This window comes from Magallana gigas, chromosome 1 (assembly GCF_963853765.1).
Source record: "Magallana gigas chromosome 1, xbMagGiga1.1, whole genome shotgun sequence".
In the NCBI taxonomy this organism is placed as follows: domain Eukaryota; kingdom Metazoa; phylum Mollusca; class Bivalvia; order Ostreida; family Ostreidae; genus Magallana; species Magallana gigas.
This window is the reverse complement of record NC_088853.1, coordinates 48438054-48453972: the sequence shown is the minus strand read 5'-3', so window position 1 is coordinate 48453972 and position 15919 is coordinate 48438054. Positions and strand designations below refer to the sequence as shown.

The 15919-nt window shown below is 33.9% G+C and overlaps 1 protein-coding gene across 1 annotated transcript; it reads left to right on the top strand.

The window, feature by feature from the left end:
• The first annotated feature begins 12161 nt into the window (after positions 1–12161).
• Positions 12162–14906, top strand: LOC136275995 (carboxypeptidase inhibitor SmCI-like). Its single transcript, XM_066086541.1, has 5 exons — positions 12162–12213; positions 12489–12680; positions 13043–13240; positions 13675–13848; positions 14719–14906. The coding sequence occupies exons 1-5, from the start codon at positions 12162–12164 to the stop codon at positions 14904–14906; spliced, it is 804 nt and encodes a 267-aa protein (XP_065942613.1).
• The last annotated feature ends 1013 nt before the right edge of the window (positions 14907–15919 follow it).

Genomic DNA, 15919 nt, shown 5'->3' with positions numbered 1-15919 from the left:
TCTAATCAAACAAATTGCTAAGTTTATATCTCCTACCGGTAACAAACTTTTGGACCATAGCGTTTTGTCTGTCTGTCAAACACTATGTCCTTTTTTCTTTTTCTAGGCCCCTTTTCCAAATCGATTGATTTAAAACTTGCTATACAGGTACATGTGTATAAAATGATGAGTTCATTGCGACTTAAAGATTTTCAAACTACATGTATGCATATTACAACCATCTGATTGGGATAATATTAAGATCTGTTTGACATTTTTTTAACGTTTCAGTATACTAGACGCGTCAAGACTCAGATCAATGACAAACACAAACTAAAGGTTAATTATCGCCGTTTTTAGCTCCATTAAATCATATTTGAATTTTATTTATATCAACGAAAACCGTGACACACTTTTTTATTCCTGTCTCTGAAGGGTATAAAATCAACTACATTTGTACTTCCATACGTTGCAGAAGAATATCGAACTTTTTGTCCACTCCGTCGCGTTTTTCATTGTTTACATTAACGGTGTAGATCGAATATAGTTGTGTAAATGGGGCAAATATGCCGACACAGATTATTTATACTCAAAGTCTCCTCCTGAAAATGCATTTAAGTTTAAAAGAAAAAAAAAACAACAACAGTGATCTGTTTTTATATGGTTCTTTGTTTTCATTTCAAGATCGCCGATGATATCGAATATAACTTTGAGGTTACTTACCTTCGTTTTGGCTAACTTAGCCCTGTCGAAGTACACTGTAACATGCCGAGTTCATTTTTCAGCTTGGCGATAAAATTCTGAGTTGCCATAGCGACACGATTAGTACGTGTAAACCCGTTTACTATGCTCTTTACAGGTACGTCTGATCTCTTTTTTACCAATCCTGATCACAAATTGTTGTGAATATCTTTTATAAAAGTCATTCTAGATTTTTTTACGATACTAACGAAAATCATACCTTAGAACAGTTACAGTCATCCGCAAGAAGTATTTGTAAAAAAAAAAATCAAAATGGCCGCCGCCAGGTGAGTAATGTAGGTTCCACTTGGAATTGAAATAAAGAATGTTTTAAAAAATCAAAAACTTACCTTTAATTTTGTATTTTATATTTCCTTCGTTTCTCGTTGCTCTTAAGAATCATCTAGGGATGGATTTATACAAGTTCCGGATATAACAATTGGATATACTTGTATTTTGTCCCGAATGGCGTGTTCAAGTTCATGAACGTTACTAAGTATTATGTTTGCTACTCGTGTTTTAAGTTCTATTCGCCACAAAAAGTTTCCAAATATAAAACACTGTTCCGGATAATTATGCCAGTGCCAAGGTGGCATTTTTGCATCCGTCTAAGCTGCATATATCAAAAAATTCAATCTGCCATATGATAGATCATTGCTTAAAGAGTTTACAACCAACTTTGTTATAATTGTATTTCACCTGTCAGGTGAGATATTTACCTTTCAAAAAAAGTTCCCATAGGAAAATAATTATTCCCATATGTAGGAAAAACAATACTCCTTTAGGATATATGAAATTTCCTATCAGAATATAAGAACTTTCTATAGGAATTTCAATTCCGATAGGATTTGATAAAATCCGATAGGAAATCTTCATTTCTATAGGAAAACTACCTGGCTAAAGCAAATTCCTACAGGGAGTATCATTCTCCTATTGGAAATATAATTCCTATAGGATTTATAGAAAATCCTATAGGATTGTCAATATTCCCTGTAGGAGAATCATTTCTCCTATGGGAATTATCTTTTTCTTACCTTTTATGATAATTTCCCGATTTTAAAATTAACCTCGATTATGACATGCCCAATTGTGACAACGAGCACACTGCGGTACGGTGTGACTGGTCAGCAGATGGTGCTCACTCCTCCTAGGCACCTGATCCTACCTCTTTCTTTTTAAGAGGTCCGTGTTGCTCTGCTTTGAATTTGTTTTTCGTTTTATTAATTTTTCAGATGGTTGACAGTTTGTTATTGTCATTTTTTTCATTCAAGAATACCACTCTCAATAAAACCGTTTGTAACGATGTCGGACTTTGATTTGATATAATCGTTCGTTTTGATTATCCCGCTCCAAGTTTTTTTAATACGGGTAAGCGAAAGATCAGCTTTGGTATAAGTGTTTCCCACTTGGGCCCCGACTGCTTGACAACTTAAGCCGCATAAAATTGTTAAAATTCAGATTTTAGAAATCTTTAGCACATTTTTGACAGATAAATCCATAGCTTGTAACTTGGCAGTGCAGTTTGAATGATCTTTTTATTTAAAAAGACTGCGAAAATCTTCAAATCCAACAGGCATATATTATGTTCCTCCTTTATGTTATCAACATAGGGGCATATGATTTTATTAGTCCACTATCGGTTTCACCGGAGGGGACAATAGCTCACCTCTGCGTCCGTCAGTCCGTCTGTCGGTCCCACTTCAGATTTCCACACTTTTTTTCTTTATGCGTTTGAGGAATAATATGAAATTTGCTGAACAGCTTCAAAATGTCAAACTACAGATCAAGTTTACACTTCTGAAGCGAGAAAATTATTTTTTTATGTTCCAATCTTTTAATGTTCGGGTTCGTTATCGGGTTCGGTGTGTATCAAACAAGGGCACCGCTAAGCGGAGCAACCCCTCGCGACATGAGTTATTGTGTGGGGAATGCATTATTTAGGCATTTATAGTTATGTAAATGAGAAGATCACATTCTACTAACCCTCCATTACTACAAAAACTATTGTTATATCTGTACTAGATCTAAATCCAAAAATTAAGTTGTTGATTTGAACTGCTTACTTTCACTTTGGTTTCACAGAGGTGAAGCGGAAGTAGTTATTGTCAAGTCGTACATAAAATTTCTGTATAAAACTGTGTTATTTTTACGAGATATTAAAAAATACTCAACAAATTGACTTGAAAATTATCAGGTTTTATCCTTTTAGCATGATACATACTTGTACGAAGTTTGATAAATATCCGTGCAATGGTTTTTCTTTAAACTTGCTTCAAAGCTGAACACACATACACGCACAGCAGCGATGCTATATCCCCTTCGCAACAAGTTGCGCGAGGGGATAATAACAAACATTCAAACACACATTAAGCTATTAACTCTATTAACTCACCGTAACGTTGTTCTGTCACACTACTTTCGCTCTGGGTGATTGATAACTTTTCTCAGAAAGAATCCGGGGGAATAAGCCGAGGCAAAAAACCACATAGGTCCATTAAAAAAAATATTGTATTTCTAGCAAATTTCACTTTCGTTACATTTATTAAACATATGTGATCATATACATTCAGTGCTGCCATAACCCACAACAAGTAACGTCACATTTAATTGATATTAAGAGAACAAAAAAGTTATATGCTAATTTGGCAACAAAATGATATAGAAATCGGATGTTCAAAATATATTTTTTCATAGAGTGGGTCATCGTACCATTTATTAAAGAACGCATATTGTTAACACATATTAACGTCTATCTTTTTCAATTTTCCAAAAAAATGGTACGAAAACCCACTCTATGGTAAAAAGTGAGTTTTCTTCTTTAAATTTTTAAGATTGGTCTTTAAATGACTAAGTCCAGTCGTTTGCGTAAAACTGATAACAATAGAATCAGCTATATTATAGCATCTAAACAAGTTAATCGGTGGTGTAGTGGTAAGCGAGGAGTTCTTTAAACAAATGTAACTGTAAAAGTGGGTGTTCGAATCGTACGCGTTATGGGTTGTTTTTTTTTTTTTTTACATTGTTAGAATGTAATTTTCTTTTTTTTACTTAATAATATACATTGTTACAATGTAATTTTTTTTTCTTAATAATAAAAATTTGTTTATAATAACTTGAAATTATTTGATATGCATGCGTTTTCTACTACTTTTCTAAAATATGAAATGTATGTTATTCTCTTTGAGATTGCACGATTTTATATTGTAAACAAATGGTTGTTGTGCATGCAAGAAACAATTAAATGGCAAGATAAAACGTTCCATCCGTTAATTCTTGAGAGTCTTGTTAACACAACAAGGACATACGCTGGACAAAAAGCATGTAATTGTGCACAAAATGCAGAATACAAGTTAAGTCAAATGTATAGTATGCGCCTAAAGAAAATTCAACGATTAACTAGGCATGTATTTCACTTTCGATTGTATCGGCAGGAAAATCACATTACAAATGCGTGTTTTGTTGTGAAAGAAAAAGCATAGTAGTTCTACCAAAAGACACAAAGACCACTAGGACCAATAACCAACACAAAGTTTGACCAGTGTCCTATAACAAGCCCCCTTGTTATACGTTACTGGTTTGACTATCGCTGTCTTCCTTAGCCCCCCCCCCCCCCCCTCACACACACACACTTTTTTTGCAAATTTATACATAGAAAAGACCTTTTTTTGCTTGTCAAGATTTTTTATAAGTCTAGCCCCCCCCCCCACTTTCAATTTGCTTCCGACGCCACTGTATATTTTTTTTTGAAAATACTTGTTTTGAATACCTACAAAAGGAGTTAACTAAATTCCTCTGTCTCCGAAGCGGAAAAATCGACACCCTCATACTCTTTTGACTCCCCTGCGTTAGGGGTTGTATACGATGACTGAGGTAAATTAGTAAATTAAATATTGTTAGAAAGTAATCAACATTTTTGTATTTTAACTCTTTAAATGAGTATGTGATTGTCATTCTAAATTTGCCAGTTTAAAGTATATGGAAATACTAGAAAATTTAAGCGCATTTGCGCCTTTCAAATTCCGATTGCCCCTTTCTCGCATTTTATGACATTTTCATTACCGTCTTCCTTGGAAGACGGTATAAAGAGTTGAAATAATTTACAGTCTCTGGGCTGTGCACTTCCTCTCCTTTGTGATTGGTAGAAAATACACGATGTGAAAATTTACAATTATTTCATTGGTTTATATATTGATCGGCACAAGGGAGATAATTTTCTGTTGATTGTTTTTACGTACGACTTAACAAATTACGTAGATTTCAAATCTTAAAAAGTGGGAAAAAGAAAGAACAATAAAAATGGCTCTAAGTGAAATTTAGGCATTCATTTTTCTGTTAACAAGTTAAACGCAATATTCTGTAACATTTCTTGAAATAATTTGTTCTTTTTTTTTTATTATACAAATACCAATGATATTTCATTAGGTATGGCTAATATCAGTAAACATGTTTGTATATTAGAAACGGTTAAAACTAATATCAGTAAAACTGAATGATACTGAATGCATTTGTATTAACTTTGGATACAACCCTTCCTAAGATCTCTTTTTACCTACTATAGTCGATTTCAAATAAATAACACGCTGTAAATAATTTTCAATTTTTAGCACGCACGCTTAAAAGGCATATATTTTTTTTAAAAAAGTTAGGCACGCTATTGCATGGAGAAGAAGGCGACATTCATATAAAAATAATTAAATTGTCTTTGATATCTAATAGCTGTTAAGAGTTTGCTCTAAAGACGGTAAGCTTTTTTAAAAAGCTAAACTTGTTTGGACAATACTGTCCACCGTTTAAATGCCCAGTTAACTCGTACGTTTATTACTTCTTATAAGACTTATGAGAGGGTCATGGGCATTTGCAACGGCTTATTCCCCCAGATTCTTTCGATTGATAACTCGTATACAAAGTTGATTATGATTTTGATTTAATATAATACTAATTTGTAATAGTATAAATGGTTTGGAAGGGCACATGCATTTTTTACTTGTTATTTTACAGAAGTGTGCAATCTATGATAAATATTTTTAGTTTTAAACGAATTTTGTCATAATGCATGCCCCCTCCTTTTCAATGGTGTAATTTTATCTAAGTTTGTGCATAAAAAATTTGACCAATTAATATGACATTGCATTTGTTTTAATCTTTTACAATGAGGCATATTTTTGCAAAGGTAGAGGAAATTCTATTGGGAGTTTTTTTTAATTTACTAGAAAATTGAAATGGAGTGCACACACATATACAAACACACATACATACATATACACACCCATACAAACACACGCACGGTAGCGATGCTATATCACCTTCGCAACAAGTTGCGCGAGGGGATAATAAACGAGGAAAGTATGTAGTCAGTAATAATCTCGTTCATTACTTGTACCATTCCTTGTATTGTTTATAACAAACAAATACGTTCTGTAAAATAGTGTCAAGCATTAAAGTAGTCCGAGTATCGCACTACGTCATAATACGGATTTTACAATATTGGTTCGACTTTTACAAAGCGTTTTAGATACCCGGTATTGATTTTGCTCTACATCGCTGTTGTAAACAATGGCAATAATAAGCAATTCGAACGGTGATATATGTATTCTATGAGAGATAGAAATGATTAATGTTGAGAAACTCGATTCTGTTAAAGTAAAATGAAAAACGAAGTTTCTGATTAACCAGGATCTCAGGTATGCTTATATCTTCTTTGTTTTACCCCCCCCCCCCAACCCCCCGCCCCCCCCCCCGATTTTTTCTTTTTCTTTTACTAAAACCTGTTTAAATTTATAGACAGAAGCTATTTCGAATTTAATCAATCGTCAATTAATTAATGTTTAAATGATATCTAACATTGTTGACAGATCTAGGCAGAAAACTGTAGCAAAATGTGATTTTTACGGATTTTTTCGTCAGGGTCTACTTGGTTTAGAGCTTATAGCATGAAAAGTAATCCGTCAACATATAATTTATTTTACCAATTTTTTTTTCTAAGATGTCATTCTATAGAATAAACACCATGAATTTAAGTTTGATTCCATAAAATAGTGAAAAAATTACCAAACGCGATACTAGCATTGTATTTTTGTATTCTATTTTAATACATCAGGTCCATAAAACGTACTTACTTACAAAAATTTGCGTAAAATTATTGATGAGATATATGGCTTAAATAAATATTTATACTCTATTTTGTATGTTCAGTTCTAATTTTCCCAAAATTGGTAATTATTTTTAGGAAAAACGGACGTCTGGCAAATTTCATAATTGTCAATAATTTTCGCAAGGGGGTACACCCGTCTGAGAGGTGATAACAAACAAACTAGCATGTAAACATACATATTTTCTTTTGTATATGTATTGCTAGAATGTATATTTATCATTAAAAGCTAAGCATTTAATGATTGAGCCCATTTAGTGCCGAGTATAGGACTACCTTAAATTGTAAATTTAATCGACGGTTTTTTTTGTATTATTACAATAGGGTTCGTTATCGGGTTGGTCTGTAGATTCGCGGTACAGAAGACGGTTAGAAATGATATTCTGCATAACAGTGCATTGTTTTCACAAATTTCTACAAACCGGTAGGGGATGTGTATTGCTTATGCAATACTCTCAGAATGCTTGTTAACATAATCAATAATGGTACTCTCATTATAACCTGAAAGGAGAAAATGGGGGGGGGGGGGAGGTTGTTACATGTACATAGTGTCTATTATGTTTTATGGTATTGGTGTTGGATTACATGATAAACAAAGACTGATAAGTTCTGTATGTTTCTAGGTTTCTTGTTCGTAAGATAGTTTTCTGGAGGGGGAAGGGTCCAATAGCATTTCACATGTCATATTTTTAAAGACTGTAGGTATTCGGATATATATTTCGTTTCTTAATTACGGGAAAACAATTCGAGATATATAAAGCTGTTTCATCGTTCTGTGAAAATTACAGTAAACTCGACTAAGCTATTCACTTTATTAAACCCAAGTTATTGTCGTAAAAAAATCATTCAAAAATGCAAATTAAAATTTTAGAATCTGTAGACGCCTTGCATTTATCAGACTTAACATCCAACATTATCAAGAAAAATTGTATTGTGTCCACATTTTGAAATAGGTCGGCACACAAAGAAATCGAACGAAAATATAAGGTATTCTACATGCATATCAATATTTAAAAGTATATGTGGCGTATTTTTTACGCGAGTTTACATATATACATCATGCTTCTTTGACGATTCGTCAAAACCGGGCCCGTAAAACAAGATCTGTCTAAAGTTATTTGTCTTTAAACTTCGCTACACTTCTGGTGAATACTGTGATCTGTCATTAATGAATCCATTGCGCAAGAGTGCGGTAAAATCAAGCATTTAAAACACGAGGGACAGTTTGTTTACAATTTATAATCACGTTTTTATGTCTTAAATTAGATATTTTTACATCAGATGAAATTATTATTTCGATATTCATTACTGTAGAATGATACAAATAACTAAGAGTAATAAAGGCGAGACAATATTTTATAATTAGCATCATCAACAAGGTAAACGGAGTAATACCCCCTCCTTGGGGGATGCATTCACTTAGAGTGTTTCTTCATTCTTAATTCAAAAATTTCTCTTAACAAAAGTCAACTTGTAGTATATAACTTATATATAAAGACACCGAACAAATGGAACATGAAGTTCAATTCGGCGTTAATTCTATTCCATCATTATACATGGTCTGCGATGACGACCTTCCCTTTGTTCCAATCCTGTCAAACTTAACGGTCTACCCCCCCCCCCCCTCTCTCTCTCTCTCGTCGTCACAGTTGTTCATAGACCGATATGGATGTCACGTTTCACATTTACTTATGGAACGCATAGAGCACGTTATGCGATTTGATTGGACAACGTTATTTATTTAAAAGGTCTATCTTTAAATTAAGTAACATAAAGCATATAATTAGATCTTACTAATGTTATTCGAAAAAAAAGCCACATATACCTTTAAATATATTAAGAATTAATCTGTTCTTAAAAGACAAATGGTATTTATCTGATACATATCAGATCTGATCTAATACGATTATCTTCTTCTTCTCGACTTCTGTCATCCGTCTCCAATTTAGTTCTGTATCTTGCTAGAAGTTGCGACTTGAACACCTCTGAAACAGGTGCAATGTTTAACAACTCAAACAGCGTAACTGAAAGTACTGACCACGCAGCGGCCGTGCTTCATCAGTTCTTTCAACCCAGTAAAGTTAGCGTTAGAGTCGGCTTGGAAAACATGTGAATAATGCTCTTCAATTTTGCAAGACACCCTTCGTATCTTGTACAAACTTGTGACATAAAAAACCATAATAACGTGAGTGTTTTCATTGAGAAACTTGATCAACTTCCTGGCGCAGTCGTGACCCTTGTTTGAGCAAGGAGAATTATTTGTATATATGGTAATTGTTGCCTGACGGCATGACGTCAGGCATATCTACAATCTCCGAAACAGTGTAGACAATGAGATCAAGCAATATTATGATATTTCACAAAAAAGAGTAACCGATGCATGCATGTTTAAGGTGTCAGCATTTACATTCACAATTAATGAAAATGTTAAATGGGATGTAATAACAACAGCGAGCAAGAGTTTTCAAGTACAAGGGATGTTTACTATGCAGTGCACGTGTGTAATCCTGATTTAAAAATAGACCATCATTCCACCATAGTTGAACGGTGAAAAAGGGGGAGGTGGTCATCGCAACAAGTTGTAACATATTGCTCATTATGATACAATGTAAGTAAAAATTGGTGTTGGATTATTATTATTATTACAAGAGAGTCATCAGTTTGGATTAAAACAAATATATATTTATACATCGGAGGAACACAATCGCCAAAGCGGGTTGAGACCCGATTTTAGTTCAGTTGGGCAATTTCATTAATCTTGAAAAGGGGTCATAACTGGCATGTCTTACTATAAATGTATTACATTTAACAACTACGAAGTGTGTTTGTTAATTCGATAGATTTCTTCTAAAACATTCGGTCCAAAGTATAATATACATATATGTAGCTGTTAAAAAAAATGTCCAAAAATTCATCTGACCCCCTCCCTATGGATCTCTGCCAATGGATGAGTTCATTCAAACATAAATTATTAGGTATTACTCTCAAAATGCTAGCTAGTTTTTGATACTGACGATATGTCTGAAATTTACACCTGCTTGATTGCGCTACACTTATAAATTTAGTTTATCATTCTAATAAATATAAGGCACCATCACTGATTGAATTGTACTAAACGTAGTAACTGAAAGTTAAAGGTGTATATCAATTTACTGAAAAAAAGATTCCATTCACGCATGATGTACTTGGGGGATAAAGCTCAGGTATGCATAGTGATTTAGAATGATTGGTGTACGCGGGTTATGTATTGTTCATGCAATTTTAGCAGCATATAAATTGAGTATTGATTAACTTTTTTTCGTTCAATTGGTACAAAATAGACTAGAAATCGACAGTGCTTAATCTCAGACAAATTGTTTAATAAGTTCAAATGGTGTCATTCATTTCAATAGGGATCAATATCTTGTACATGTTCAACGATAAATTCCTATTTGATGATTATATAATTAGCTGTTAATATCCATGTGCATGAAGGTGAATTAATTCAGCAAAAATAAAACATATCCCTCCCAGAGAGGGTCAGACTTGAGAGAGGATATCAACACCATGGTCAAATTCTGGAGACTATTGTACAACCTTAATGGACTATTGTCTAATTTTCTGTATTTCCTTCTTTCAGGCATTACGGTACACTTCAGTGCGTACAGTTAACCCCAAAAGCAATTCGAGAGTTAACCAAAAGTAAACCCCGAGTGGACCCAAATTTTCAAAAAGTAAACCCAAAGAGTAAACCCGGGATTTAGTTTGTGTTTAATCTGGTGTTAGGTTGGGTCTAATCGGTACTGTATGTCTTAACATCGTTTTGCAGTTTTTTGGGTTATGGTTTGGTTATCTGGTTTGACACATGATGAGAAGCCATGTTTTGGTTAAATACAGTATCTTGAATTGAGGACCTGTTAGAAATCTCGGGAGTGCTCAAGATTGCTAGTTGCGATATGGATTCTCCTTGATTTAGAATTTTGATTTTATTTATTCTAAATTATTTCACAAGGACATCAATCGACACATTCTCACAGTCTTTTTAGAGAGAAAGAGGGAGATTTCCTTATCCAACTAACTGCTTCTCTTCTATCATATCCTGACGAGCATATACCTCATGGAAAAATTTTTTCGTACATCAAACCACGTTGGACAAATAAGAGTTATTAAAACCCGATGGTTCACCTAGAGATAAACTGAACGAATCGTCGTAAATTACTAAAATAAAAAGTGTATATTCAGAAAATTTCGCCTACTAGCAAACAAAAAAGGGACACAGACAATATTTGATGAAATTGACAAAACCGCTGAGATAGGCAAAGGGACTTTATATAGAACAGCGTGGTAAAAAAATACTGTCCAGAAAATCGATGAAATACACAATGTAATAATACACTGTATTATTGATTTCATTAAAAAAAACCATTCATGGAATAAGATGCTAAACAGTTGCGGAGAAAAAACATCATATTGAAACACTCAAAAGGCAAACTGTCCATTGTAATTTTTAAAAAAGATTTCTTCTTTCGCGATTAACATGTATTTGAGAAATGGTTGTTTTCTTTGAAATAACACGTTTATATCCCTATAGTACATTTCAACAAAAATGCATTGGCGGTACCTTTTGGCTTTGATTTTTTAAAGCGGAATCTTAAAGGGGCATTGTCACGATTTTGGTCAAAATTTATTTTTTCGATTTTAATGTTTACAATGCTTCAGTAAGGTATTTTTAATAGGCAACTAAAATTTGAGTGTCATTTGATGAGTTATAAGCGAGTTACAGAGCTTACAATTCCTTGCAATGTAAACAAAGCTTTTGTTTACATTATGAATGTTGAAGTGAAAATTTCAGTTTTAGACCTAAAATGAATGTATTAATCGTTAGGAACTGTTATATGCTTTAAATGAATAATAAGATAGACAAACCAGCTTGAAAACTATTTTTACTGGTATATTGAACCTATGTAAACAAAAACAGGGCACGAGGCTTGTTTACTAACGAAGAATTGTAAGTCCTGTATCTTGCTTAAAACTCAACGACTGGCACCCTAATTTCATTTCATAATTAGAAATGCATTCCAAAAGTATTGCGAATAATAAAACCAGAAAAATAAAATTTGACCAAAAATCGTGACCATGCCCCTTTAAGATGTTATGGAACATCTGTACATATTAATGTGGATTAAAGTACATTATATTGAAATACTTTGACCGGTTTAGAATTTTCAAAATTTATAATTTTTAGCCAAAACATAACTTATAAAAATATTATGGAGAGGTAAAAATTGTAAAACCCCCAGCGGGACTCGAACTCATGACTTACAGATTCGTAGTAAACCCTCTTACCCACTGCTCTACGCTGTCAGGTGACTATGTTAGGAAAGAAACTACTCATTTTTATTGTTCATTTCGACACAACCTAAAGCTTAAGTAACTGTTATATGTTAATTAAGATAAAAACTCAAGGTGATCTTTTAATAAAATATACGGATAATACAATACTTATGTCATTCATCTGAAATGCTGAGGAAAAAGAACACACAAAAAAAAGAAACTAACAAAAACGGATTGCAATAAAGTGCCAACCTTTGTTAATGCACTATACATTATTAGTAGTATTAGAGTATTTTTCTTCTCTCAGGTGAGGATATCTGTACTCTTCCCGCAGTCACTGGACCGTGTCATGTCAACAGGCGTCGCTTTTACTACAATTCTGTTTCCGGTCATTGCGAGCTCTTCCGGTATGGTGGTTGTCAAGGAAACAGAAACAACTTCCCCTCTCTACAAGCCTGTCAGAAGAGGTGTGGAGGAGATGGCGGTATTTTTCCACCAGGTAAATCTCAGCTTTCTAAAAGTCACAACAGTCTATAGAAATTCCATTATAAGATGTTCACATATGCATTCATTTACCTTCATACCTCGTATCGAAAAGATTTTCAAATTGTCAGTAAATATATATACCACAACTTTTGAATATTTCAATCTTATCAAGGTAAATTTAGGAATAATTCTCTTTGCTGTGAGAAAAAGTGTGTGTGTGGGGTGGGGGGCCGAACCCTCTATGATGCTATGTGCCTAGTGATTAGGTTTAACTACATATATGTAGGCTAGGGATAAGCCCCCCCCCCCCCCCCCCGGTTCAAACGCTTATGTAGCTGATTGAATTGAAATACATAAAATGGTCTCTTATTACAGGAAGTCCTTGCTCTTTACCGCATGCGCAGTCCGGTAATTGCCAAGCCTTCTTCCCGTCGTGGACCTATCACCCAGTCACCCAGCGTTGTCAGGAGTTTGTGTACGGCGGATGTGGAGGAAACTGGAACCGGTATAACTCACTGATGGACTGTCTCCGGATATGTGTAAACGGGGGAGGCGGGGGAGATATCACGCCATGTGAGACCATTATTCAGAAACTATCTTGACCAGTATTGTTTCTTAAAGTCCGTTAATGTTAGGTAATACAAAAACAAAACAACACTAAATATAACTTGCACTCATATGTATTATTTTCTACTTCAGATCATATTAATTTTTTTTTGTATCTTTTTTTCATTTCTTCGTTCAGTTGTTCAACAATTAAACGACAGGACTATACACATTCTAATACATGTGCATGGCATTAGAGTTGCTGAAAATACATAATTTCATATTTATTTTTAACAAAAAGTTTTTATTGTAAGAGTACAGTAGAGAGTAGAGAGTAGAGAGAGAGAGAGAGAGAGAGAGAGAGAGAGAGATTGCTTGACGAATATTTAAATGATGGCTACTACTAGTAACCTATGTGATATTACAATTGTAAGAAACCCCCTGTTGCCCCTTTTTTGAAGGCGTGTGCCGATTACCAAGTGCTTCCAGTCACCGTCGGGCCTGTTTCCCGCGCTGGAGTTACAGCATGACAAGTGGGCAGTGTGAAAGGTTCGTTTATGGCGGTTGCGCCGGAAACGGAAACAACTTCCAAACACGTCAACAGTGTGAGGACACGTGCTCAAACGCTGGAGGAGGTATACATATATAATATTATTGTACCTCTTTGTCTTTTTTTCTCTGAAAAATAACGACGATTAAATATGCTATTTTATCTTACCGTGAAAAAGTTCTACTAATTGAAGTGTATTTGTATGTCTTCACCAGCAGTTTTTCATTTCCTTAGTATTTAATTATACTCGGAAATTACAACTGTAATCTGAATGGCTACGATTCAAAGTCCGATAACTCGAATTTGTTTACAACCAACAAACTTGCATCACTGGCATATACAGTTTTCTTCTGTATTATAAGATTTATATTAACTGACTTTTCGGATGATAGGAAGTGTCATCGTCTTTATGGCCAGTGAATAGTTACATGTATATACTTTAGATAACTTTTCAGCAATTACCGTATATTGGATATATTTGATGCAATATACTTGAAATTGTTTCCCTAAATGATACTTTTTCAGATTACTTTTTTACATATAAGTACTGATCAGACCCAACCTAACAGAAAGTAAACCCATACTAAACCCTGGGTTTACTAGAGTGGACCCAGAGTAAACCCAAAGTAAACCCGGAGTGGACACAGAGAGTAAACCCAGTCAGAATTATACTCCTGAAAGCAGACGCTAACTGTTTATTCGGAATATACAAAGGGTTGGAATAACAGGCAGTAGGATGGTAAGATAAAATACTAGTCTGCTTCACACTTCAGTGCATACATTTGACCTCAAAAGCAATTTCAAAGTAAACCCAAAGTGGACCCAAATTTTAAAAAAGTAAACCCAGAGTAAACCCCAAGTAAACCCAAAAAGTAAACCCGGGGTTTAGTTGGGGTTTACTCTGGTGTTAGGTTGGGTCTGATCGGTACTGTACATATTTTGATACAATTTACAGGAAACGGAAACCAGATTTGTACCCTTCCCGAGGATTCTGGGCCTTGCATGGCGGCCATTCCAAGATGGCATTATAATGCCCGCTTTAGAAGATGCGAGCGATTTTTGTGCGGTGGCTGCCAAGGAAATGAAACTAATTTTGAATCTTGGGGACAGTGCCAACGTGCTTGTGGACGAAGAGTTGGATAAATTCAAATGGCTGACCACGTGTGATTTTCGAACACATGAATTTCAAAATCATGAACCACTAATGTTTGAAGTTTGAACAACTAGATGATACCCTGCGCAAGAGCGGGAATTAACATTTTACATTTCATTTTTTGAATTCACATTGTCCAAATCTTTTTTCTTAATCCTTTAAAATTGAAATAAAAAACAAACAAGCATAAAGACGTCGCCTTAATCCAGTTTGTTGCATTTGACTTGAAAAAATAGGCTTTTTTATTCTACATGTAAACGTATTTATTTCAAACCAGTCAATAGGTATTCAGTGTATCTCTGGAATCCGTTTAAAAATCGGATGATTAATTGCAATATATAAGCGTTAAAAAATGATTTTTATGGAAATTTTGATTCTGCATTCTGGGTTAATAAAAAAGATGATAATTTAAGGTGAACTTAACTTGTACCTAAAATAATTCGAAAATTGTTAAGTCGTACTTTAACACATTCGAAATTTTGTTGTGAAGTCGATCTTTAAATTGTGAAGGCTGTTCTTAATTCGTACTTAAAATGATTTTGATTTTAATAAGTCGTAGAATCATTCGCTTTTCGTACTTAAGATACTTTTGTTACGAGTTAAAGAACTCTGTTTCTTAGAGGCATTTCTAGCTTTTCTTTCGACATTAAAGAAAGACCCACTCGTTGCTTTGAAACGAACTTTGCTCTAGTTTAATTTTAAATCATCAAAATCCTCTTGCTTCTTCATTATATTTAAATCACTTCTTTCTTAAAAGTTTGCGGCAATAAAGTTAATAAATGAAAAGATGACGAATGTAAACAAGTATTTCCTTTTTTTATGCCTACAATTTAACGATTAAAATATTTTTCAGTTTTAGTAGAACTTAATTTATTCAAATATCAGATTTCAGGGAAGTGTATTTCGTAATTAAAACTGATATGAACGTATAAACGTTTCTTTACAATTACCTGACTGTCATGACTTTCAAGTTAGTTTCTAAAACTTGTGCGTTATTTTTCAA

Excerpts from the sequence above, each read along its gene's own strand:
- LOC136275995 (XM_066086541.1), top strand. The coding sequence starts at position 12,162 with ATGACTTACAGATTCGTAGTAAACCCTCTTACCCACTGCTCTACGCTG. Across the intron at positions 12,681-13,042 it reads TGGCGGTATTTTTCCACCAG|GAAGTCCTTGCTCTTTACCG; the intron begins GTAAATCTCAGC and ends CTCTTATTACAG. Across the intron at positions 13,241-13,674 it reads CGGGGGAGATATCACGCCAT|GCGTGTGCCGATTACCAAGT; the intron begins GTGAGACCATTA and ends CCTTTTTTGAAG.